This window comes from Saccopteryx leptura, chromosome 1 (genome assembly GCF_036850995.1).
Source record: "Saccopteryx leptura isolate mSacLep1 chromosome 1, mSacLep1_pri_phased_curated, whole genome shotgun sequence".
Lineage (NCBI taxonomy): Eukaryota > Metazoa > Chordata > Mammalia > Chiroptera > Emballonuridae > Saccopteryx > Saccopteryx leptura.
The window spans coordinates 8,878,962-8,902,742 of NC_089503.1; the positions used below are offsets into that span (position 1 = coordinate 8,878,962).

General features: G+C 53.6%; 5 protein-coding genes across 6 annotated transcripts; 2 read left to right on the forward strand and 3 right to left on the reverse strand.

Moving 5' to 3' along the window:
- Nucleotides 1–1,708: 1,708 nt before the first annotated feature.
- On the reverse strand, nucleotides 1,709–6,288 carry PRDX5 (peroxiredoxin 5). Its single transcript, XM_066359525.1, has 6 exons — nucleotides 6,024–6,288; nucleotides 3,188–3,322; nucleotides 2,617–2,748; nucleotides 2,268–2,306; nucleotides 2,050–2,111; nucleotides 1,709–1,952 (listed from the first exon to the last, which is right to left on the reverse strand). The coding sequence occupies exons 1-6, from the start codon at nucleotides 6,186–6,188 to the stop codon at nucleotides 1,847–1,849; spliced, it is 639 nt and encodes a 212-aa protein (XP_066215622.1). The 5' UTR covers nucleotides 6,189–6,288; the 3' UTR covers nucleotides 1,709–1,846.
- Nucleotides 6,289–6,518: 230 nt separating this feature from the next.
- TRMT112 (tRNA methyltransferase activator subunit 11-2) lies at nucleotides 6,519–8,044 on the forward strand. Its single transcript, XM_066359537.1, has 4 exons — nucleotides 6,519–6,928; nucleotides 7,023–7,124; nucleotides 7,239–7,328; nucleotides 7,407–8,044. The coding sequence occupies exons 1-4, from the start codon at nucleotides 6,851–6,853 to the stop codon at nucleotides 7,512–7,514; spliced, it is 378 nt and encodes a 125-aa protein (XP_066215634.1). The 5' UTR covers nucleotides 6,519–6,850; the 3' UTR covers nucleotides 7,515–8,044.
- On the reverse strand, nucleotides 7,633–15,736 carry ESRRA (estrogen related receptor alpha). 2 transcript variants are annotated; one of them, XM_066359502.1, is made up of 7 exons: nucleotides 15,517–15,736; nucleotides 13,737–14,073; nucleotides 10,289–10,405; nucleotides 9,999–10,127; nucleotides 9,449–9,616; nucleotides 9,090–9,359; nucleotides 7,633–8,669 (listed from the first exon to the last, which is right to left on the reverse strand). In XM_066359502.1, exons 2-7 carry the CDS (start codon nucleotides 14,059–14,061, stop codon nucleotides 8,410–8,412), a joined length of 1,269 nt encoding a protein of 422 aa, XP_066215599.1. In that variant the 5' UTR covers nucleotides 14,062–14,073; nucleotides 15,517–15,736; the 3' UTR covers nucleotides 7,633–8,409. The 2 variants fall into 2 exon arrangements, with proteins under 2 accessions (XP_066215599.1, XP_066215608.1); XM_066359511.1 differs by lacking the exon at nucleotides 15,517–15,736 and having other exon boundaries at nucleotides 10,289–10,502; nucleotides 13,737–13,869.
- On the forward strand, nucleotides 14,060–15,728 carry LOC136387890 (uncharacterized). Its single transcript, XM_066360002.1, has 2 exons — nucleotides 14,060–14,101; nucleotides 15,273–15,728. The coding sequence occupies exons 1-2, from the start codon at nucleotides 14,060–14,062 to the stop codon at nucleotides 15,726–15,728; spliced, it is 498 nt and encodes a 165-aa protein (XP_066216099.1).
- Nucleotides 15,737–16,491: 755 nt separating the features above from the next.
- CATSPERZ (catsper channel auxiliary subunit zeta) lies at nucleotides 16,492–23,606 on the reverse strand. The gene is made up of 3 exons (XM_066360363.1): nucleotides 23,550–23,606; nucleotides 21,262–21,595; nucleotides 16,492–16,669 (listed from the first exon to the last, which is right to left on the reverse strand). The coding sequence occupies exons 1-3, from the start codon at nucleotides 23,568–23,570 to the stop codon at nucleotides 16,560–16,562; spliced, it is 465 nt and encodes a 154-aa protein (XP_066216460.1). The 5' UTR covers nucleotides 23,571–23,606; the 3' UTR covers nucleotides 16,492–16,559.
- Nucleotides 23,607–23,781: the final 175 nt, after the last annotated feature.

The window sequence follows — 23,781 nt, forward strand, 5'->3', positions numbered from 1 at the left end:
GTCCCTGACAATCATGGAGCTGCCAGATAGCCCTGGAGTGTCAAACTTCCTACTGTGTGTCTGTGAGCCAAGCCAGTCTTCAGTCACCAGTGTCTACATCTCTCACGCAATTCTACTTCAGAGACACTGTAGTCAACTTTACGCTGAAACAATGGGAACAATGTCCAGGAAGGTGCGGAAAGAATAGCTTTCTCTCTCCCTCCCTTCACTTCTTTACTCCTTCCTAAAGCATAGGCTGAGTATTTCCCGTGTTCCCCATCCTGAGCAGGGCACCTTATCTGTGATAAGTAAAAAGATATGATACCCAGCCCGAGCAGGGACAGTCGATAAAATATAAACAGCATGACACAGACTGCTATGCACGCGTTAGTACCGAGAATCTGTGCATTCACACACAGATATGACCCTGTCTTCTCCAGGAGCTATATAAACACACACGAGCCCCACTGCACATACTTTCTCTCTCCTGTGTGGTCAAGCCCCAAACTCCACCAGCAGGGTGTGTTCCCTTGGAGCCAGCAGCTTCCAATGCTTCGTATTATGGCAACTATGTGGCTGCACCCTCGCCTGGTCTAGGCCAGGAATAGCAGGTCCCTTCCCACCTGCTCATTCTCTCAGAAGCTCAGGTGTGACTCTCGAGGGCCTGGCAGAGTTTCCCTGAGGACATCTTCCCAGCTCCATAGGGGAGACTTCAGGCACCAGGTAACTTATGGAGAATGCTGGGGGCCTAGAGACAATAGACAGTAAGAGTCAGTAGCCCCATTATACTGATGAGAAAACTGAGGCACAGAGAGGCATAGGCACAGAAATCCTGTTGCAGGCCTGGGCTTTGACCTCTCTACACTCCTAGCTCTTTCTCTGCTGACACGTAGGCTGCAGGGTGGAAAGCGGGGCTTCTTCTTATTCTCCTTTCTATAACCAAAATTTACAAGGCATCTACTGGGTGCTAGGCGCTGTGCCAAATAATTTAAATTGTCTAAAATGTTCCCCACAACATCTCTAGGAGGTGGCTTGGATTTTTCCCACTTTACAGATGAGGGAAACTAAATCGCCTGCCCAAGGTCACCAGCTTCTTGGCAGATGAGAATTTCCGGTCTGGTAGTCTCAGCCCAAAGCCTGGTGGCCCGCTCTGCTCAGAGGCTTCCAGATGGGGACAGAGGGCTCACCTGGAATTTCTGGAAAGACTTCAAGGGTTCCTGAAACTGTTAAAGAACATGCCGGTGTCCCTCTGTGCACATGCACACACATGTGTGAACACACATTTCCTAAGGGAAAGGGCATTGCTCTTAGCAGTATTTCAAAGGAACTCTTGACTCAGAAAAGGCCCAGATTCGATGACGCTTGGCCTTCCGAGTCGGGACTGCTGTGGCCTTGAGGTCAGGACAGGTGGGTAACTTTTATTTGGGGAAGTGCTGGGCAGTTGTTTCAGGGCAGGTGGATAGGTTGGTTAGTTGGTTTTAATGTTGGCCTTTTGGCCATCAACAGCCCCAAAAGGTCATGCTTGCTGCCCTGCCAAGCACAGCCTCAGGCCTCCAGAACCCACTGGCCAGGCCACCATGGCCTGGTTTCCCCTTATCTGCAGGCCTGAAACCCAGCCTGTCCACCAGGAGCTCTGCCATGTTCTCTTGCCATGTGATAGTTGATCTGGGGCCCCTGGAGCAGCTCATAAGACACTCCTCACCCCAGCAAGCTAACCATACGGCCAGCAGACATGAACCAGAAGTGTTTATTGCAGAAATCTGGACAAGGCTCCAACTGGGTGGCCCAGCTGAGGCTGGGCTGGGGCACACTGCCCCTGACTAGAAATTAAACAGGCAAGAGTAGGAGCATGTCTGCGCCCAGGGCCTCAGAGCTGCGAGAGGAGGTTAGGGGCCAGGCTGCAGGTGAGGCCTGTGCCATCTGGCTCCACGTTCAGGGACTTCACTATTCCATCGTCTATCACCATGGAGAACCTGCCAGAAAGGGGGGGAGTTACAACAGCCCGCGCGGAAGGCTGGAAACAGACAGGGGGATGGCAGGGGAGCCCCACAGAGGACCTCCCACTTTTACCTCTTGAGCCGTCGATTTCCAAAGAGGGACACCAACGAATCATCTAGTAACAAATCTGTCTCCTAAGAAGAAAGAAAGGCAGAAAAAAGGGTCAGGAACCCACCGAACAAGCCAAGAACCCCAGCGGCTCCCCCATCGGTCATGTCCCTCCAAATCCCTGCAGCCAAGGACCAGCAGAGGGACCACCCCGCAGGGCGGGGGCTGAGGGTTGCACTCACCTTCCCAAAGGCCCCAGTAGGGTCAGCCAGCAGCCGAACCTAAAGAGAAAGTACAGGTCACAAGAAAAACCTCCGCCTGGCCCGCTGCCCTGTGCGACCCACACCTCACCTTGCCTTCTGCTTTGTGGCCCGATGCCCTGTGCGACCCACACCTCACCTCACCTTCTGCTCTGTGGCCCGATGCCCTGTGCGCCCCACACCTCACCTTGCCTTCTGCTCTGTGGCCCGCTGCCCTGTGCGACCCACACCTCACCTTGCCTTCTGCTCTGTGGCCCGATGCCCTGTGCGACCCACACCTCACCTTGCCTTCTGCTCTGTGGCCCGATGCCCTGTGCGACCCACACCTCACCTTGCCTTCTGCTTCGTGGGCTCGGCCCCACTCTGCAGTCACGAAGACGTCGTTAACACTCAGGCACGCCACCACCTGGACCCCCTTGGCCTTCAGAGCCCCAGCCTGCTCCACGTACCCTGGCAGGTGCGTCTGAGGAGGGGAAACGGAGTCGGCAAAGGGACGACCGCCTCTACTCCTCAGCCTACCCTTTACTGCCAGACCTTCCTCGCTTGGCCGGCTCCACACCTCTCAGCAGACAGGGTTCCTTCTCGCCTTAGCCACTAGGAGCTCGGATCCATACTGGAAGCTTCTGTGGTCAAGACCAGGAACTTCCCGTAGGCAGGATTATGTCTTGTTTACCCAAATACCTCCCAGAGTGTCAACTGTGATATTGTGTTATAATACCCTTCCTTCTGCATTCCCGGTACATTAACCTCCTCACAGCCTCTGTCTGCGGTTTTTTCCAACTGTCGTATCATCTGCACACTATTGTTGCAAGCTGCCCCAGGAGAACGTGAGGGAACTTATAAGCAATACAGACATATCCACAAAATCCCAATTGCCGAACGCCAAAAGGGCAGAGCCTCACCTTGGAACAACCAGGGGTAAAGGCCCCAGGGACTCCAAACAGCACCCCCTTCTTGCCCTTGAACAGCTCTGCCAGGTTCACCTTGTTCCCAGGCTGCCCCTCAAACACCACCACGGATGGAACGGCATCTCCCACCTAGAGAGAAGGACTCCAAGGTAAGCGTCGGACACTGGGGGCAGGTAGGGAGGGCAAGGGAAGGGCAGCAAGCCAAGGGCCAGGGGGACGAAGGGCCTGGTAGCTATTCCAGGGAGAGGCAGGGTTGACAAACGGCAGGAAGTCCAACCTTGTCAGAGCTTCCAGAGGTCCCGCCTTCCCTGTCACCCTCCCCTCTTCCCCCACTGCCTGGTTACCCCACATCCTCCAGGTTTCAAGGTGGCCCTATGCCTCTCTGTAGGCCTGTTGGTGACAACAGAAAAGGGAAAGAAGGCCTCTGGGGTGTTGCAAGGAGTTGAGTCAAGAAGCTGAGTTACAGGAAAAGGAGCGGGATAACCGGCAGGAGGGGGAGGGGAGGGGAGGGGGGCGGAGCCTGCACTTTGGGAGGGGGCTGACAAATGGAGGGAGAGGATCCTGCCAGCTCTGCATCCCACCCCCAAGATGAGAAAAAGATAGGGCAGCAGAAGGTGGGGAAGTTTTGGGGGGAAGGTGCAGGTCCCTACCTTGGGGAGGTATATAACAAAAGAAAGACCCTTCTGAAGCGGAAGGATCCGTACACCTGGGACTGTGTGAGGGCTTCAGGGCAGGAGGGAGCCCAAAGGGAGGGACAGTCCGGGTTGGGAGCAGGCTGAAGCAGCGGGGCGAGGGGGTCAGAAGAGTTGGGGTGGGGGGCGTTCTATGGAGCTGGGGGTGGATTAAGGTAAGAGGAGTGAAGGACTCAGCTGAAGGGTGGGAATTAGCTAGCTGCGGGCAGAGTGGGATGGGAAACACAGTAGGGGCTCTAAGAGACAACATGTTTCTGAAGATGGGGTAAGACCCTGGCAGGGTAGCTCAGTTGGTTACGGTATCTTAGCCAGTTCCATCCGGGTTTAGGGCACATATAAGAATAAATCAATGGCCTGACCAGGCAGTGGCACAGTGGATAGAGCGTCAGACTGGGACGTGGAGGACCCAGGTTTGAGACCCAACGTTGCCAGCTTGAGCACGGGCTCATCGGCTTTGAGCAAAGCTCACCAGCTTGAGCTCAAGGTCACTGGCTCAAGCAAGGGGTCACTCGGTGTGCTGTAGCCCCCCCCCCCCTCGTCAAGGCACATATGAGAAATCAATCAATGGACAACTAAGGAACCATAACGAAAAACTGATGTTTCTCATCTCTCTCCCTTCCTGTCTATCCCTCTCTCTGACTCTCTCTGTCTCTGCCAAAAAAAAAAAAAAAAAAGAATCAACCAATGAGCCCTGGCTGGATAGCTCCACTGGTAAGAGCATCGACCTGAAGTGCTGAGATTGCTGGTTCTATCCCCGGTCAGGGCACATACAAGAACAAATTGATGTTCCTGTCTTTCTCTCCCTTCCTCTCTGGCTAAAATCAATAAATTAAAAGAAAAAAAAAATTTTTTAATTCAATCAATGACAAAAATAAATAGAATAACAAATCAATGTTTCTCTTTCTCTCCCACTTCTTCCTCTCTCTAAAAGTCAATTTAAAAAAAATTAAAAAAGATAACCCTGGCCTGACCTGTGGTGGCGCAGTGGATAAAGCGTCAACCTGGAAACACTGAGGTTGCCGGTTCAAAACCCTGGGCTTGCCTGGTCAAGGCACATATGGGAGTCGATGCTTCCTGCTCCTCCTCCCTTCTCTCTCTCTCTCTCTCTCTCTGTTTCCTCTAAAATAAATAAAAAATAAAAATAATTTAAAAATAAAAATCAATAAATAAAATCTTTAAAAAAAAAAAAAAAAGATAACCCTGGCCAGCTTCACTGGTTGCAGCATTGTCAGGAAACACCAGTCAGGGCACTTGAATTGTGCAACCAATGGATACACAACTGACTGGAGCCAACAACTGAATGCTTCTCTCTCTCTCAAATCAATTTTTAAAAAATGGGGTAAGAATGATGCCCAATAACCTGACAAAAGTGTGCAGCTGGTTAAGCATCCTCCAGAAACAACAAGGTTGAGGGTTCCATCCCTGGTCAGGACACACACAAGAAGCAACCAAAAAAAATGCATGACTGAGTGGAACAACAAATGCTTCCCTTCCCTTCCCCTTCCCCTCTCTCTGGTCTTTCTAAAAATCAATAAAAATTAAGCCCTGGCTGCTCGATTGGTTGGAGCATCCTCCCAGAGTGCAGAGGTTGGGAGTGGGAATCCCCAGCCAGGGCACATACAGGAGCAGGTCTGTGTTTCTGTCTCTCTCTCTCTAAATAAATAAGTAAATAAATAAACAAACAAAGCGCAGCAGGGTACAACTGGGTTAGTAACGGAGCTTGAAAAGAGACCCTAGGAGGTGCCAGAGGCGGGGGTGGGGGGGTGGGGGGTGGGGTCATGGTATTCAATCACCTGGAAATGGTGGAGACCCAACACAGGGTACATCAGGTACATCAGAGTTAATGTGAAAGAGAAGACTGGAAAGCCTCAGGGACCATCCCAATAAATGGTGCAGGAAATCTTTAAAACTGGCAAGAATGGTGGCGCAGCCACGGGATTTGTTGAGGGAAAGAGGGGGACAGACGACGACGGGAGGAGACTCTAGGACGGCGGAGAGGAGTCGGCAGGGCAGGAAAAAGGGAAGCCAGCAGGGTTTGGTGCTAGGGGGCCACAGCCTTCAGCGGGACGGAGGACCTTGGAGAGGTGGAAAGGGGAGGAGGAGGGAGTCAGGCCTGGCCGTACTGAGCGAACAGTCACCTTGATCGGGGCCATAGCGACAGCGGCGCTTCTGAAACAGCGAGCTCTGCCAATTGTCCACTCTAGGCCTTCTTCCAGGCACCCTCTGCCTCCCGCCGCAGCCGCACAACGGACTGCGCCCGCCCGAGCAAGTGCCGAGCGCGATAGACGGCCCAAGCTGCACATCCCACTCAGTCCTGAGGCCTCAAACCGCCCTCCCCGCCCTCGCCTCCGCCTCCGGGCCGCCGCGGGAGGTAGGGCCAGGAATGCGTTGCCGCAGCAAAACCCTGCAACAGGCGGGGCCTCAGCGGATCGCCTGGACGCACCGCCTCCCCTTGCTGGCGTGGGCAGCACGCTGTGGGCGGAGCCTTCAGGACAAAGGGGCGGGGCTATCGGCAGCTGCGCAGCTTATTTGCATACTAGGATAGGGGTATAGCTCTTTTGATGGGCCTAATTAACGGACAGTGTTTCGGTTCCTTAACCGAAAGCGAGGGAGGTTTTATGCGCCTCGGTAGGAGTGAAACACGTTTATTTTTCATTCAACGAAGGCCCTGCACCGAGGCTTCCTTACATAAGATTTGCACTGTACACGATTTGTAGGAGTGGACATTTGGCTCATCCAAAACCCGAGGATCTGCACCTCCTGCCGGGATGCTTCCGGTAGCAACACGAGATCCGACCAGGTCTTCACACCACCTCGGCTCCCGCGAGCACCGCAAGTTCAGCAAGTTCACCGCTTCCGATCCTCGGGCCGTGCAATAGGACAGAAAGCGGAGCGGCCCCGGAAGTGATGTAGCGGAGTGCCGCTTCTTTCCGGTTCCGGCCTGGCGAGAGAGTGTTGTGGCGACATGAAGCTGCTTACCCACAATTTGCTGAGCTCGCACGTGCGAGGGGTGGGACCCCGTGGATTCCCTCTGCGCCTGGAGGTACTGTCCGGGGATCGGTCTGGTCCCCTTCTCTCGGAAGGGATGGGGAAACCAGGCTTCGGTCCCAGCCTAACTAAACCACTCCGCCCCGCAGGTCACCGAGGTCCGCGTCACGCCTGTGGAGTTCAACCCTGACTTCGTGGCACGTATGATACCCAAAGTGGAGTGGGCGGCGCTCCTGGAGGCGGCAGCTACCGTGAGGACCCTCCCCCTACCTGTGCACACCCTTTGGGGGTGGTCTCAGCCGCAGTCCTTTGCGGCTGGTCAGGGTTGGGGAAGCCCAGAGATAATTTAGGCCTCTTGCCCACAGTTGCATTTGGGTGAGTTGCCCAAAGGGCCAACTCAGGGGTATGAGCAAGATGAGACATTTCTGAGGATGATGCATCACGTGCTACTGGAGGTGAGAACTGGCCCCTCACTTGCTTCCTGGCCAGTCAGCCATACCGGGCAGCCGCCAGTACTGTTCTGTTCCCCGTAGATAGAGGTGATGGAGGGCACCCTGCAGTGCCCAGAGTCTGGACGTGTATTCCCCATCACCCGCGGGATCCCCAACATGCTGCTGAGTGATGAGGACACGGAGACTTAATCTTCACAGGCATCCAGTTTTTCATACAGTGACTGTGTGTATCTTTGTTTATATATATCCTCTGTGTTTGTTTTGTCGTGTGTATCACCAACCATTGACCCAGTGAAAAGCCACACGGTGTTCTTGAGCTTGATATATTTTTTTTCTCATTAAAGGTTCAAAACCAAAAGCGGTTTCTCTTTGCAACAAATATACATTAAAATAGAGTCTCTGTACAGCCAAGGGCTCTGGGCCCTGGCTTGCCCCATGTCCCTGTGCCTCCCTGGCCAAACCCAAAAATAAATATAGTGTTATTGCTCTGCAGGGCATAGAGGCAGTGCTCCCCTACCCCCTAAGGAGGCTGGGGGGGAGCTGGTGGGAGGGGGCGGGGGCTGGCCACCCCAGGAGTCCAGGAGCTGGAGCCTGCTTGGAGTTATTGCTTCAAGGATGGGGGATAGGGCAGTAATGCCCAATGCAAATGAGAGGCGCCAAGGGGGCAGGGGCCTTTGCTTTCCAAATTCCCCTCCACTCTGGAAAGGTGGTAGGATTAAGCAGCAGCAAAAGCATCACCCACTGGGAGACTGTGGCCTCCACTCCCTTCCCTCCCTGAGATCAGGCTTCTTCCCCCCTCCCGCACACATCCCCTGCAGCCCCCTATGGCTTCCGCAGCGCCCCCTACAATCTGGGAGCACATTATGGCTTGCAAGGGGCAGCACAGTGCCCAGAGGTTGGGCACACGTTCCCAGCTTCTAGAAGGGGGAGGGGAGGGCACAGTGCCTGCTCCCAGGGGCTGATGGTATTGCCTTGGCCCTGCCAGCAGGCTGTGGCACTGACCAGGCCCCAGCTGTGCCCCCTTGGGGCTGAACCCATGCTGGGCGGGTCCTGCCAGCACCCCTACCCGTGTCCACCCCTTGCCTCAGTCCATCATGGCCTCGAGCATCTCCAAGAACAGCTTGTGCATGGGCACCTTGCCCTCAAGCTTCACCCCATAGAAATGGGCCAGCACTTTGCCTGCTGTTTGGCGAAGGAGTGGTAATGTGAGCAGCAGCCTGCCCGCCCGCCGCCTTTCAGCACCCCCTCCGGGGCCCGCCCGGCTGGCTTCGTACTCCAGCAAGGCCTCATGGAGAGCTTCTCGCAGCTGCTCCACAGCCTCTGCATCTTCAATGTGCACAGAGTCTGCAAGGAGTAGGGAGAAAGCTGTTAACACGGGCGCCTCCAGAAAGGAGAGAGCCCCCATTTCCTTGGGTACTGAGGAGTGGGGCCTACAGAGGAGTCAACACAAATTTGTTGATTGGCTAGCTGAGGCAGCACTCACTGCTCCAGCTCATGAGCCAGCCCATCTTTTCTCTCAGCTATGGTCCCCCCTCGCCCTCCCTACCTTTGCTCCCACTAAATCATTCACCTTTCCAGTAAGTATGGCAGTAGGGCTCAAAACCCTATGTGCAGTCCCTGAGCCTGCCCTTGCCTTGCTTTGTGGCTTTTGGCAAATCACCGTTCTTTCCTACGCCTCAGTTTTCCCTGTCTGTAAAATGGGACTGTCACCATCTGAGTTGTGGAGGGCCTTCTGGAGACTTGTCAGGGCCTGCCCGGACTCACCTGAATTGGCAAGGGCCAGGGCCTTCAGCAGAACATACTCCTCCCGCTCCAGCCGCAGGGCCTGCAATCGCCGTACCAGCTGCAGCAGGGCAGCCCCAAGTTCCCCCAGGCCAGCTGCTCGCGCCCCCTCTTCATCCAGGACCAGGTCCTCAGCGAAGGCCAGCTCATCCTGCAGTGGCAGTGAGCGCTGGGCCACACCCAACACCAGAACCTCCATCCACACACTCTGCAGCACTGACATCTGGTCTGACAGCGACAGGGACGAGAAGCCTGGGGGCAGCGGAGCACACGTGGCTCAGTGGCCGCACCAGAGCCCGGCATGGCCTGGGTGGGCAAACCCATGGCACCTGGCCCTTTACCTGGGATGCTCTTGGCCCAGCTGATGGTGACCACAATCTCTCGGTCAAAGAGGTCACAGAGGGTAGCTACAGCTGGGAGGTGTCCATCAGGGCCCGCTGGGTCGGGCATGGCATACAGCTTCTCAGGCTCTACCACCAGCAGATGGGACACCAGTGCATTCACTGGGGCTGCAGTGACAGTTGGAAGAGGCACTCGAATTCATCACCTTGCAGGCCCTTTGGGGTCAAACATCTTCCCAGAGTCAGTACCCCCGTGGCCTTCCTCAACAGCCGCTGGTCAGCAGGCTCAAACACTGTCCTCCAGGAAGGGCTCTCCCTATCTCCCAGGGGAATCCGGGCTGTTTGTGAACAGGTTCTGAGCGTTAGAAATCTGTTCTGTTCCCAGCTGTACTACTCAAGGACTAACAGGGAAATGAGGAAGTGAAGAGATAAAGGGAAAATTTGGGTTCCAGTGCCCCAGATAACTACTATCCTGGGTGAATGACACCAAAGAGGCCTCCCGTGGTCTAGCCTGATCCTGACCCCAGATCCAAGGACCCACAGCACTCACCTGTCTTCCGAGGGCCTCCAGCTACTGCCAGGGGTCCAGCAGGGAAGGGGCCGGGGAAGGGCAGTGGATCCACCTCTGGTCGCCGCTTGTACTTCTGTCGCCCACCCCGGACACGGTCCAGACGTACCCCTTGAATTACAGGACAGGGCTATGTCCTTGGGGCTGGGGGTGACTTACTCTGCAGAGCCCTCCTGCCCAACCTCTTCCACCAGAACTTCTGAGGCTTTGCCGTCTCTGGCCCCATGCACCCAGCTCTCCCGCCTTCGCCAAGGCCCCTGCCCAGTACTCACCCTCTTTGAGCATGCCCACCCGCAGGCACTTGGTAAAGCGACAGGCCTGGCAGGCCTTGCGTCTCCGCTTAGTGATCTCACACTCATTGGAGGCCGGACAGCTGTACTCAATGCTCCCTGCCAGGAAGAGGCAGGGCTCCAGTGGCGGCCTCCCAGGGCCCGGAGGGGGCCCAGCAGACAGGAGAGCCCTGCCTCGCCCCGGGCAAGCACAGGTCTGGGGAGAGCAGGAGTGCCGTGAGTGGGGCAGGGAAGCCCGGGGCAGTGCGGGGAATGGCTACTAGGCAGGGGGCTCCTTTCTGGGCCAAAGAACAGCTGGGACCAGGGAAGTCAGGCTGCATCTGCTCCACCCCTCCTGTCGAGCCACACTTCTAGTCTCTACTGCTCTCATCTGCTCTCTAACCCCAGCGGTCACTTCTCACACTCATTTTACATGGCCTAAAGGATCACTGAATGCCAATGACCACGTCCTCCTAGAAACACTAAGCACTTTTCCTCTTTTGCTTTTAGGACATATGTCTGGTTTTCCTCCCACCTCACTGGCCACTCTGTGGTTTCTGTGCATCTCCCTGTGCTCCTTCCACTGAATAACCCATGGCTGCCCTCGGACTTTGTCTCCACTGACTCACTCCTGTGCTGATCGTACCTAGTCAATGGCTTTCAAATTTATATCACTTTCCAAGACCTGCCTAATTCCACTGCCTTGATTGACATCTTGCATGTCGGTCTAGAAAGCCTCACAAATCTAACCTGTTCTAAATGGGAGTACTGATCTACCCTCTGGAACCTGCACCTGCATCTGTCCAGCTGCTCAAGGAGAAATTGAGAAGACATCTTTGATTCTGTCTCACATCCCAAATCCAACCCATCAACTGATCCCGGGGGCTTTACACCCTCATATACCTCCTGCTCTGCCCTTGCCTTCCTTAGTTACTCCTCATGCAGCAGCCAGAGGAACCCTATTAAACCTAAGTTAAATCCTGTCCCTCCCCCGCTCAAAATCCTCCAGTGATTTCCCTTCCCCGAATAAAAGTCCAGTGAGCCCTGCGACTTGAGGCCTGCACCCCTGCTCCTTACCCCCTTTTTTACCTCATCCTCTTTGCACTCTGCTCTACTCCAGGTCACTAACTCAGGGCCCACGGCTCCCTTCCCTCCTTCAGTTATCTGCCCATCGTCACCTGGAGGAGGCCTTCCCTGGCCACCCTGCAAGGAGTGGTGAGAATGCCGCATGCCTTCTCTGTGAACATCCCCAGCCACTTGCCCCTACTTAGTATCTCATCAGCTCTGAGCACCATCTAATATGCTACATGTGTACAGGTTTACCTTCTTTATTATCTGTCTCCTGACTTCAGTCTCAGCTCCATGAGGGCTGGGGCTGTCCCTGATGCTAGAGACAGGGCCTGACACATAGAGGGTGCTCATAACTGGTTGAATGAATGCGTGGTGGCCCTCCCAGCCACACGGGGCTCGTTTGAGGGCTGAAGAACACAACCAGCTGACACACTCTCGGTGCGTTTCTCCTACACCCTAACCAGGCTTCCACGCTCAACTCAAGAAGCTCCTCAGGGAAGCCCTCCAGAGCCCCAGGTCCAGCCAGGTTCCTCCGAGCACACCCTGCTCCTTGCCTTCCAGCACTTACATAGCTATAACCACCGTATGAAATCCATTGTTCTCTCTCTCCTCTCTGCTAGAACGCAAACTGTTTGAATGGGGCAGTCAGCCAAGACTGGAACAGAGACCAGGGAAGCAAAGCACAGGTGTGGGAAGGCTCTGGAAGCTGCCTGGGGCCTATCCTGATCTTTTCATATGCCAACTGTGTGACCTTGAACAAGTCCCATACCTAAGCTCTTGAACCCTCGGTTTTCTCATCTCTAAAACTGAGGTGTGCCTGACCAGGCGGTGGCGCAGTGGATAGAGTGTCGGACTGGGATGCAGAGGACCCGGGTTCGAGACCCTGAGGTCGCCAGCTTGAGTGCGGGCTCATCTGGTTTGAGGAAAAGCCCACCAGCTTGAACCCAAGGTCGCTGGCTCCAGCAAGGGGTTACTCAGTCTGCTGAAGGCTCACGGTCAAGGCACATATGAGAAAGCAATCAATGAACAACTAAGGTGTTGCAACGCGCAATGAAAAACTAATGATTGATGCTTCTCATCTCTCTCCGTTCCTGTCTATCCCTCTCTCTGACTCACTCTCTGTCTCTGTAAAAAATAAAAATTAAAAAAAAAAAAAAAACCAAAAAAAAAACCTGAGGTGATTAAAACAGTACTTCTTTCCAAAAAAAAAGTACCTCTTTTAATAGCTGTGAGAATTCAAAGGGGGTAACTGATGTAACTCATTTAGCATGGTTCACAACACCTAAATTTTCAGTAAGTGATTACTCTTTACTTTTAGTGCTCAATGAATATTTTGTCAACTGAGTTCAGAGAATGAAGGGTTCCAGGGAGGGCAGGAGATACGTGGACCTGAAACTGTTAGCTCAAAGGGGTTCAAAGACAGAAGGGAGCACAGACGTTTCAGACCAGTGGGTCTTGGCAATGGCTAAGTCAAAACTCACTAGAATGTCACAATCATTTGTGAGGCACCTGTCCAAAGTTCAGTTATCTGCTTATTAGTAATAAGCAGAGACAGCAGTCTGGTGTTTCAGAGCTCGGCTCCAGACCTGAATCAATCCAAGTTCACATCCTAGTTCTGCCATTTTCTACCTTTGGGACTTGGACAAAGTTTTAAAACCCTCTCTTGGCCTCAGTTCTAACAGTGCTGGCACCTTATAGGTTGCTGTGGGGGTAACTGAAATCATGAATGTAAAGGGGCACTGAAGAGATGTTCTCAAAAATTATATATGTTACAGCCCCAAAGTAACCAGAGGTTTACATAAAAATATAAGTAACAGGCACATCTCAAACACTGCTTATTATATCATCACCTTGCTCACTCATACTTTCATATGCTTTCCTGCATGAGAAAAACCCAAGTACTCTTAGCAGGATGCCTAACAGTCTTTTTAAAGTTAGGTGCTGAAATAGGATGTGGCCCCTCAGCCATAAAGACCGCCTTGTGCTGGTGCTGCTTTAGGGAACTCAACATAAGAGGGAGTGATACATGCTGATGAGAAGCCAGTAGCCACCAGAAGCAAGAACAAAGTTTAGAAACAAGCAGACAGTCTCAAATTTTTCAGAGCCAGTGTGGAAGGTGCTGGGCCTATCACACCCAGAAACCCAGGAGACATCCCAAGGCCCTTCTCACATTCCACAGCCAACCCATCAACATGTCCTGGTGGCTATTTAACTTTTAAGGGAAAAAGCATTCCTGGGGGGTAAGAGGTCCTGGGAACAGCAGGCTGCCAACCCCAAGTGGTACCATGGCAGTCTATGGGGTCTAGTGCCACCCAGCAGTGTGTCAACTGGGTAGTGCCAGGCCAAGGGCAAAAGGCACAGAAGTGGGGTAGGGGCTCACCCTGGATGGTCCTCTTGAAGAAGGCTTTGCAGGCCTCACAGGATGCCACGCCATAGTGGTAGCCGGAGGCCACGTCCCCACAGACAAGGCAGAGGCGTTTGGGCAGGGAGCTGAGCACCAGCTTACCCCCACCCTGCTCACCAGGCCCAGCCCCCTCCCCATCCTCCTCTTCCTTGTGGCCTGGGTGGTGGCGAGTGGGAGCGGGGCCAGGGGCCAGGGCCACAGTGGGCTCGGTCTCAGTCTCCGAGGAACCCTTAGGGCTATCTGGGCTGGCTGGCTCTGCCTTGATGTAGAGAGGCTCAATGCCCACCACCTGGCTGGACATGGCGCTGGTCACCTGTGGGGAGAAACCTGTCAGGTCACAGGTAGGTGCTGGATGGGGGATGGAGACACCCTGCCACCCTGGTTGCCCAACCCCAGGCCTGGGGCCAGCCTTTCAGTATCAGCGAAGGGTTAGGAGGGAGTACAGAGTCCAAGGAAGGACTGCCCATGAAGAGGGCCCCCCCCCAGTTGTTGCCATAGGAACAGATTCTCCAAAGCCTCCAGGGCCAGTAACTGACAGCAAGTCTCCCACTTGGGAATCTGCAGGAGGCTTAGAAACTCCCTACTCTTACCTAGGCCAGAGAGCAGTGTAACCCTCAACCCTATCTGGTATAACCAGCCAGAAAGTGAAATACCTCTCAATTTTCTCCAGAGAGGAACCTGGTGATCTCCCTCTCACCTAGGTAACCTCCAGTAAGGGTGCAGAGGCACACAAACCCAAGGGCAGTTGATATGCTCCCACACTCCCCCTCACCTGGGTTCTCAGGTGTCCTCATATGCTCACTCTCATACATGGCCCTTCCCAAGCCCAGCTCTCACTCATGCTCACTCCTCCCCAAGTGCATACTCCATAAACAAAGTCACGCCGGATTCACCCAAGATTTATAATCAAAGTCACTCAAGATTCATAATCACACACTCACACTCTTACACTCTCACATACCCCCACACTCAGGCATAGACCTTTGTGGAAATACATTCAGAGCTCTCCCACTTGACACACTGCCCCCCTCCTATCCCAGCAAGCCCACTCCAAGGCACACAGATCACAGATCAGAGCGGCTCCACCTCCTAGCACCACCCCCACACCCCACCCGCCCGCACATTCACTGTTACACGCGTCTGCCGCAGTCCTCCACCTCCGGGGCGCCCCGCCCCCCAAGCCCCCGCACACCTACGGGAAGTTGCCTAAAGTTGCTGCGCTACCCTCCCCCTCCGCCCACGGGGTACCTCTATCAGGTTATCAGGAAGTAAATGGGGAGTGCCAAGGAGGAGGAAGTTCGCCCCTTGCTGGTGCGATGACCTTTGACCTAGAGAGGAGGGTGGCCCAAAGCCCCTTCGAGCGCCCCCACGTGGTCTTCGAAGCCCCTTCCCCGACAGGGAACCCTCCCCATCTTCCACCCCCGCCCGCCCCTAGGACTTCGGCATTCTCCAGGTGCCGGGTTGAACCCTGCCCCAGGACTGGCTCCGCGGCCCAAGCCCGACCCTGGCTAGGATCTGCAGCCCAAGCCCAAGCCAGCCCCTGCCCCAGGCCGGCGCACTAAGACCTGGACGACGGGTCCCGCTCGGACCCTGATTTCGTCTGGCTCTCCACCGGATCCCGACCGTGACCCGGGCCGGTCCCGGAGCCGGACCCCGCCTGGAGCCCGCCCCTCGCCCGCCTCCCTACCGCGCTCGCACATGGCCCCCGCGCCCCTCCCGCCCATCTCCAAAGCGGCGCTCCCCTCCGCCCCCGGACCTGGGGCTTCGGCAAGGCAGGCGGGCAGGCATGGGGGCCGAGCGGCCCGGAGCACCGGGGTGAGCCTGGGGCCGCTGGCGGCCCCTCCTCCGCCACCTCCTCCGGCCGCGCCGCCCCGCCGCGCCGCGTCCCCTCACTCGGCGGCGCCGCCGGCGGCTTGTAGGACACAAAAGGACATCGCGGCCGCTTCCTACTCCGCTTCCTCCAGCTGACAGCGGGGGCGGGGCCGGCCGTGCGCATGCAAAACAGGGGCGGGGCTAGGCGCCCTATGCTAATCAGACAAGTAGGGTCGACAGCGCCTGAGTGCCGGAACGTCTAGGGGGAGGAGCAGGCGAAGCCAGCGGGCGGGCTACGATGCAGGTCCCGCCCCATTGCCGCAAGCTACAGCCGTGCACTTGCGTACGCAGCCTCTGAGGGGGCGTGATCAGAGGAGAGGCGAAAAGGCTCCGGGTAGGGGTGGAGCCAAGAATGGTCTTACGTAACGAAGGAGGCGGTGCTCGCTGTGCGCGAGAGGAGAGAGCGCTGTCGCTGAGACAACAGACACATGTAAATGAGAAGGGCCGGAGAAGCGGAGAGGCGCAGAGAGGCTAGTTTATCTGCATATGCATGAGGGGCGGAGCCTAGCATGCCCTAGCTGGAGGGCAAGCGCTGCCACTTTCTCTTTTTCCCTTTCCCCCAAGATAACAGCATCCAGAGCACTTGGAACGCAGACCCAATATTCCCACAAACCTGCGGAATCCGGGCTGGGAAAAGCAGACCTAAAACATGCAAGGAGTCCTGGATTTCGAGCCCCAGGAAGGCGGAGCCGATTGGGCCCTAACGGAGAACGCTCAAGGTCACTGCGGTGACCGAGTGAAGGTCATGGGAAAAGGCGGGGCCACGTGCGTCCGCCTCACGCAGCCACGTACTGACTCACGGACTTTGCACAGACTTTTATTTCTCTAGGGTTCAAATTCCACGAGGATAGGGTTGGGCTTATGTCTCTGGGCAGGACAGGGGCGGGGGCTGGAGTCGGGCAGTCACTCGAGCCTGAAGCGGTGCTCTCACTGCCCTGAAACGTGTTGGCTCTTGTTCCGGCGCCTCTTGAGCCCCTCGATATATCGCTGCAGCTGCTTGGTCAGGAAGTGATTCTTGCCGATCTCTGACCGGTAGCCTGGAAGATAGAACTCCATTCAGGGCAGTTAGTAGAGGCATGGGCTCCCCAGTAACAGATGCTACATGTATGATTTGAGGAACTGCGGATGATTTAGGTTGGCAGGAGCTCTGCGCGTTCGGATCGGCCTGTGTTAGTTTGGGGAACTTTGGATCTCCAAGGCGCTGGGTTCTGCTGGTTTTGTTTCAAGTCATAGACCTGTGCTCCAGCTAGATAGGGGATGCGGAGCAGGATAGGATAGTGACATGGAAGATGAAGGAGGGCAAGATTAGAGATGTTGCAGGCCTGAAATAGGGCAGTGAGAGCCGACATCTTTTTGGACACCTCCTGGACCACTGGCCATTAGCCACCACCACCACCACATCATAAGGAGGGCAAACCAGTTTACCCAAATAATCCACTGTCCAAAGGCTGTTCACATTATTCAGGAAAGGGGCCCAGGCCACAAAAAGACTGTCATCCCCATTGGGCAGATGAAGAAACAGCCTTTAGCCTGACCTGTGGTGGCGCAGTGGATAAAGCGTCAACCTAGAACGCTGAGGTCGCTAGTTCAAAGCCCTGGGCTTGCCTGGTCAAGGCACATATGGGAGTTGATGCTTCCTGCTCCTCCCCCCTTCTCTCTCCCTTTCTCTCTCTCTCTAAAAATGAATGAATAAAATATTTTTAAAAACTTAAAGAACCAGCCTTTAAAAAGCCATATCAACTAGAGAGGGGCTGCTCTTAACCTGGAGCTCTGGACCCTCACATTTACCCATGATCTCCTGCCCCACTGAGCCTCCCTTGCCCTGTTGCCTATTTTTTTTTTTAACTCTTTGTGTGGCTCCTGCAATATTTGTGAGTGGTAAAGGAATATGACAAGGTAGACACATCCTGAAACCCCACTCCCAAGGGCTCAGGCCCTGCAAAATTCCCCAAGGTCTCATGGGAGTTGGCAGAGGGGCTCACTCTGGAGGACTTTGGTGAGGATTTCCAGAACTTCATTCTCCATGAGCTCCGTCAAGGGCAGCGGCAGCTGAAGAGGAAGCAAGAGGCTCGGATGTCCAATGGACCCCAGCTCTAACCACAGCTGAAATCCCCACCTGCTGCCTCCAGCCCAAAACCTCCAACTAATCTACCTGTCCCTCCGCCCTACAAACCACCCTACTCCCCTTTATCCCTGAACCCCCAACTTGCCCATTCCCCACCCCACTAAAATCCCCTGTCTCCCTGGATGCCTCCAACCCTGTTCTGCTGTTCCACCCAGTAGGCTTGATGAGGTCTGTGCTTCAAATTATTGAGTGATGTCATGAAGGAAGATATTTCTGGGAGAAGAGAAAAGAGAGATCAGTCATCTGCAGACTACTGGGTCTTTCTTGGAACAGAGGAGATGTATGAAGTGACATCTGGCAGGGAGAATGGACTTCAGAGAACAGCTCCAGGTGCCACATTAGTGGGAAATAGTATGGGACAGTGGCTTATGACCCTGAGCTTTATTGTCTCACCCACCAAGGTTCCGGTTCTGACTGCCCCACTGTGTGAGACTTAGAGCCAGAGACTGAAACTTTCTGACCGGCACATTCTTCATCTGTAAAATGGGCTAATAAGAATAGCTCTCCCGCCCTGGCCGGTTGGCTCAGCGGTAGAGCGTCGGCCTAGCGTGCGGAGGACCCGGGTTCAATTCCGGCCAGGGCACACAGGAGAAGCGCCCATTTGCTTCTCCACCCCTCCGCCGCGCTTTCCTCTCTGTCTCTCTCTTCCCCTCCCGCAGCCAAGGCTCCATTGGAGCAAAAATGGCCCGGGCGCTGGGGATGGCTCTGTGGCCTTTGCCTCAGGCGCTAGAGTGGCTCTGGTCGCAACATGGCGACGCCCAGGATGGGCAGAGCATCGCCCCCTGGTGGGCAGAGCGTCGCCCCTGGTGGGCGTGCTGGGTGGATCCCGGTCGGGTGCATGCGGGAGTCTGTCAGACTGTCTCTCCCTGTTTCCAGCTTCAGAAAAATGAAAAAAAAAAAAGAATAGCTCTCCCCCCAGCCTGACCTGTGGTGGCATACAGTGGTCCCCAACCTTTTTTGGGCCATGGACCAGTTTAATGTCAGAAAATATTTTCACGGATCAGCCTTTAGGGTGGGATGGATAAATGTATCACATGACCGAGACAAGAGTCAAGAATGAGTCTTAGCCTTGGCTGGTTGGCTCAGTGGTAGAGCATCAGCCTGGCGTGCAGGAGTCCCGGGTTCGATTCCAGGCCAGGGCACACAGGAGAGGTGCCCATCTGCTTCTCCACCCCTCCCCCTCTCCTTCCTCTCTGTCTCTCTTCCCCTCCCACAGCCAAGGCTCCATTGGAGCAAAGTTGGCCTGGGCGCTGAGGATGGCTCTGTGGCCTTTGCCTCAGGCACTAGAATGGCTCTGGTTGCAACAGAGCAACGCCCCAGATGGGCAGAGCATCGCCCCCTGGTGGGCATGCTGGGTGGATCCCGGTCGGGCACATGCGGGAGTTTGTCTGACTGTCTCCCCATTTCCAGCTTCAGAAAAATACAAAAAAAAAAAAAAAAAAAAAGAGTGAGTCTTAGACGGATAAAACAGAGGAAATCTGGTCATTTTTTAAAAATAAAACATCGTTCAGACCTAAAATATAAATAAAACAAAAATAATGTAAGTTATTTATTCTTTCTCTGCGGACTGGTACCAAATGGCCCACGAACTGGTATCAGTCCATGGCCCGGGGGTTGGGGACCACTGGCATAGCGGATAAAGCATCGATGTGAAACTCTGAGGTCGCAGGTTCGAAACCCTGCACTGTGTGGTCAAGGCACATATGGGAGTTGATGCTTCCTGCTCTTCCCCATGTCTCTCTCTCTCTCTCTCTCTCTTTCTCTTCCTCTCTCTCCCTATGTAAAATTAATAAGTAAATAATAAAAATATTTTTTTTAAAAAGAATAGCCCCTGGCCTTGGCCAGGTGTCTCAGTGGATAGAATATTTTCCCAGTGCACCAAGGTTGCAGGTTCAATCCCAGTCAGGGCACATATGAGAAGCAACCAATAAGTGCACAACTAAATGGAACAACGAGTTGATGCTTCTCTCTCTCCTACTCTCTTAAATCAACAGAGAAAACTTTTTTAAAAGAATAACCTCTTATGAAAGTTGTGAAATTTAAAGATGATGCCTGGCCAGGCGGTGGCACAGTGGATAGAGCGTCGGACTGGGATGCGGAGGACCCAGGTTCGAGACCCTGAGGTCGCCAGCTTGAGCGCGGGCTCATTTGGTTTGAGCAAAAAAAAAAGCCCATCAGCTTGGACCCAAGGTCGCTGGCTCCAGCAGGGGGTTACTTGGTCTGCTGAGGGCCCGCAGTCAGGGCACATATGAGAGGGCAATCAATGAACACACATATGAGAGGGCAATCAATGAACAACTAAGGTGTTGCAATGCGCAATGAAAAACTAATGATTGATGCTTCTCATCTCTCTGTTCCCATCTGTCTGTCCCTGTCTATCCCTCTCTCTGACTGTCTCTGTAAAAAATAAATAAATAAAAATTAAAAAAAAAAAAAGATGTCTCTAAAGATGATCATGCAAGCATGCAAGGGAAGCCTAGTGCCTGGCATAGTCAGAGTTCAATAAATGGCAGTTTTTATATTGTTATCAGTTCCAATTTTCTGATGAAAAGCTGGGGGGAGGAGGAGAAAGAGGAGGAAATCCAAAAAAATGTTCAGTATGAGGTAGGTACTTAAAAATTGTCATCAATGCCTGACCAGGCGGTGGCGCAGTGGATAGATCATCAGACTGCGATGCGGAGGACCCAGGTTCAAGACCCCGAGGTCGCCACCTTGAGTGCGGGCTCATCTGGTTTGATCAAAGCTCACCAGCTTGGACCCAAGGTCGCTGGCTGGAGCAAGGGGTTACTCGGTCTGCTGAAGGCTCGTGGTCAAGGCACATATGAGAAAGCAACCAGGTTCAAGACACCGAGGTTGCCACCTTGAGTGTGGGCTCATCTGGTTTGATCAAAACTCACCAGCTTGGACTCAAGGTCGCTGGCTGGAGCAAGGGGTTACTCGGTCTGCTGAAGGCTCGTGGTCAAGGCACATATGAGAAAGCAATCAATGAACAACTAAGGTGTCACAATACGCAACGAAAAACTAATGATTGATGCTTATCATCTCTCTTCGTTCCTGTCTGTCTGTCCCTATATATCCCACTCTCTGACTCTCTCTCTGTCTCTGAAAAAAAAAAAAAAAATTGTCATCAATCACTAAATAAATGACAGAGAGGCACCTCCTAAACCCGCGAAAATCCACTGACAAGAAATTAACTCCCTCTTCTCAACTATTCTAGTGATTCCATTAATAGCACGGTCCTAGCCACCTGGCCTTTGAGCATTTTGCTGCGTGTCTCTCTCCAGGACCTAGTGTGCTCAGGTCACTGGATCTTGTACGACGACTTCCCGGTAGGGGGCGCTATAAGAATGTCTGGTTGATTTAAAGAGTGAGAGATTAGCACTGGCTACCCACCCTGAGAAACTTGGATCCTACTGCTTCCCTGCATTTCACACCAACAGAAATTGAGGTCCCGGCCAGCCCCCTGCCCTGTGGCTGCCCACAGCCCGGTGAGGCCACACTGACCCATCTTGGTCCTGGAATTCTGGTCCCCTTCTACATGGCTTCCTGAGAAGCTGTCCGGGTCCACCTCCAGGTCCTCTTGCTTTAAGCTGACTTTGCCATTTCCGTCATCCCATTCTTCCCAGACGGTGTCAGAGTCATGGCTGGTCTTCTGAGTGTACCACTGGCCAGGCTTGCTGCCTCTGCTGCTGCCCTCCTGTTCAGAGTCCTCATTAACATTGGTCAACTGAGCATTCAACGTGGACTGTGACAGCGTGGCAGGGGTCAACAGATTCCGGATGTCACTGTTCAAGCTCAACCTGACTGAGTCATGGCGGTCCGAAGCCTTGGATGGCGCCTGTGGGCCACATACAACAAGGAAAGCCCAGCACACCTGTCAGAATGGCTATCATCAGTGAATCAACAAACAACAGTGTTGGCTGGTGTGTGGACAAAAGGGAACCCTTGTGCACTGTTGGAAGTAATGCAGGTTGGTGCAGCCACTGTGGAAAGCAATATGGAGTTACCTAAAAAAATTTAAAATGGAACTGCCTTATGCTCCAGAGAGTCCACTTCTGGGATATGTCTGAAGAAACCTAAAGCACTCATTTGAAAGACTATATGCACCTCTATGTTCACTGCAGGGTTCTTTACTACAGCTAACATTTGGAAACAACCCTGGCTATATAGCTCAGTGGGTTAGAGTGCCGTCCTGACACGTAAAGGCTGGGGGGTTGATCCCTATTTAGGGCATATACAGTAACAGATTGGTGGTTGTTTGTCTCTATTTCTCTCTCTCTAAAATCAATAAATAAATAGAAAAAAATTTGGAAGCAGTCCAAGTGTCCAACAGTAGATGAGTGGATAAAAAAGCTGTGGTACATTTACACAATGAAATACAACTCCATCATGTTAAAAAAAAAAAAGGAAATCTTACCCTTTGCTGCAGCATGGTTAGACCTGGAGAGCATTATGCTAGTGTCAGAGAAAGTACCATATGATTTCACTCAGATGTGGGATCTAATGAACAGAATAAACTAACAAAATAGAAACGGGCTCATACATAGAGAACAAACTGACAGCTGTTGGGGGAGGGGCTGCCAGGCTAGATGAAAAAGATGAAGGGATTAAGGAAAAACAAACAAACTCACAGACACAGACAACAGTATGGTGATTACCATAGGGACAGGAAGGGGAGGGGAGGCAGAAGAGGGTGTAGGGGGAGAAATGGCGATAGAAAGAGACTTAACTTGTCATGGTGAACACATAACAGAATACACAGATAACACAGCCTAGAATTGTACACTTGAAACCTATATAATCGTATTAACCAATGTCGTCCCACTAAATCCAATTTAAAAAAAGTTAAAAACAGCCTGACCAGGTGGTGGTGCAGTGGATAGAGCAGGGGTCCCCAAACTTTTTACACAGGGGGCCAATTCACTGTCCCTCAGACCGTTGGAGGGCCAGACTATAAAAAAACCCAACTATGAACAAATCCCTATGCATACTGCATATATCTTATTTTAAAGTAAAAAAACAAAATGGGAACAAATACAATATTTAAAATAAAGAACAAGTAAATTTAAATCAACAAACTGACCAGTATTTCAATGGGAACTATGCTCCTCTCACTGACCACCAATGAAAGAGGTGCCCCTTCCGGAAGTGCAGCGGGGGCCAGATAAATGGCCTCAGGGGGCCGCATGTGGCCCGCGGGCCCGTAGTTTGGGGACCCCTGGGATAGAGCATGGACTGGGATGCAGAGGACCCAGGTTCAAAACCCTGGTCCTGGCTTGAGCACCGGCTTGAGGTCGCTGGCTTGAGCATGGGCTCATCTGGCTTGAGCGCAGGCTCACCAGCTTGAGCGCGGAGTGGCTGGCTTGAGCGTGGGATCATAGACATGACCCCGTGGTTGCTGGCTTAAGCCCAAGGTTGCTGGCTTGAGCAAGGGGACACTAGCTCTGCCGGATACCTCCAGTCAAGGCACATATGAGAAAGCAATCCATGGACAACTAAAGAGACAAAGGAGCCCCAACAAAGGATTGATGCTTCTTATCTCTCTCCCTATCTGTCTGTCCCTATCTGTCCTTCTCTCTGTCTTTGAAAGAAAAAAAAAAAGTTAACAAAAAACAAGGAAAGCCCAGGGTTGCAGGGAGTTGGGGAGAGGAGGTGGAGCAGGCTGGGGATAGGGACATGGGGACTGTTGAGAGTTGTCCAGAGTGGAGTGAGAAGATAGCTAGCCAGGGGCCCAGGTTGAATGAGTCAGGGGGCTGACAGGGTGAGGGGTCCAGGAAGAGAAGAGTTCTTACTTTGAAAGGCTTTTCCTCCATGGTTCTGCTCCAACGGACCCAGTCGCCACACACAGGTCTCCGGCCAGGAAGCGCGCGCGCGCGCGGGGGGTGGGGGGGGGGGAGGGGTGGAGTTCCAGGAAGGGGGCGGGGCAGGGTCCGGTTCCTGGGGTCTCGTGCAGGAAGAGTTCAAGCTACAGCCCTCCACACTCGATACCATTATTTCTACCAGTCCCCTCGCCTCTCTAATAAC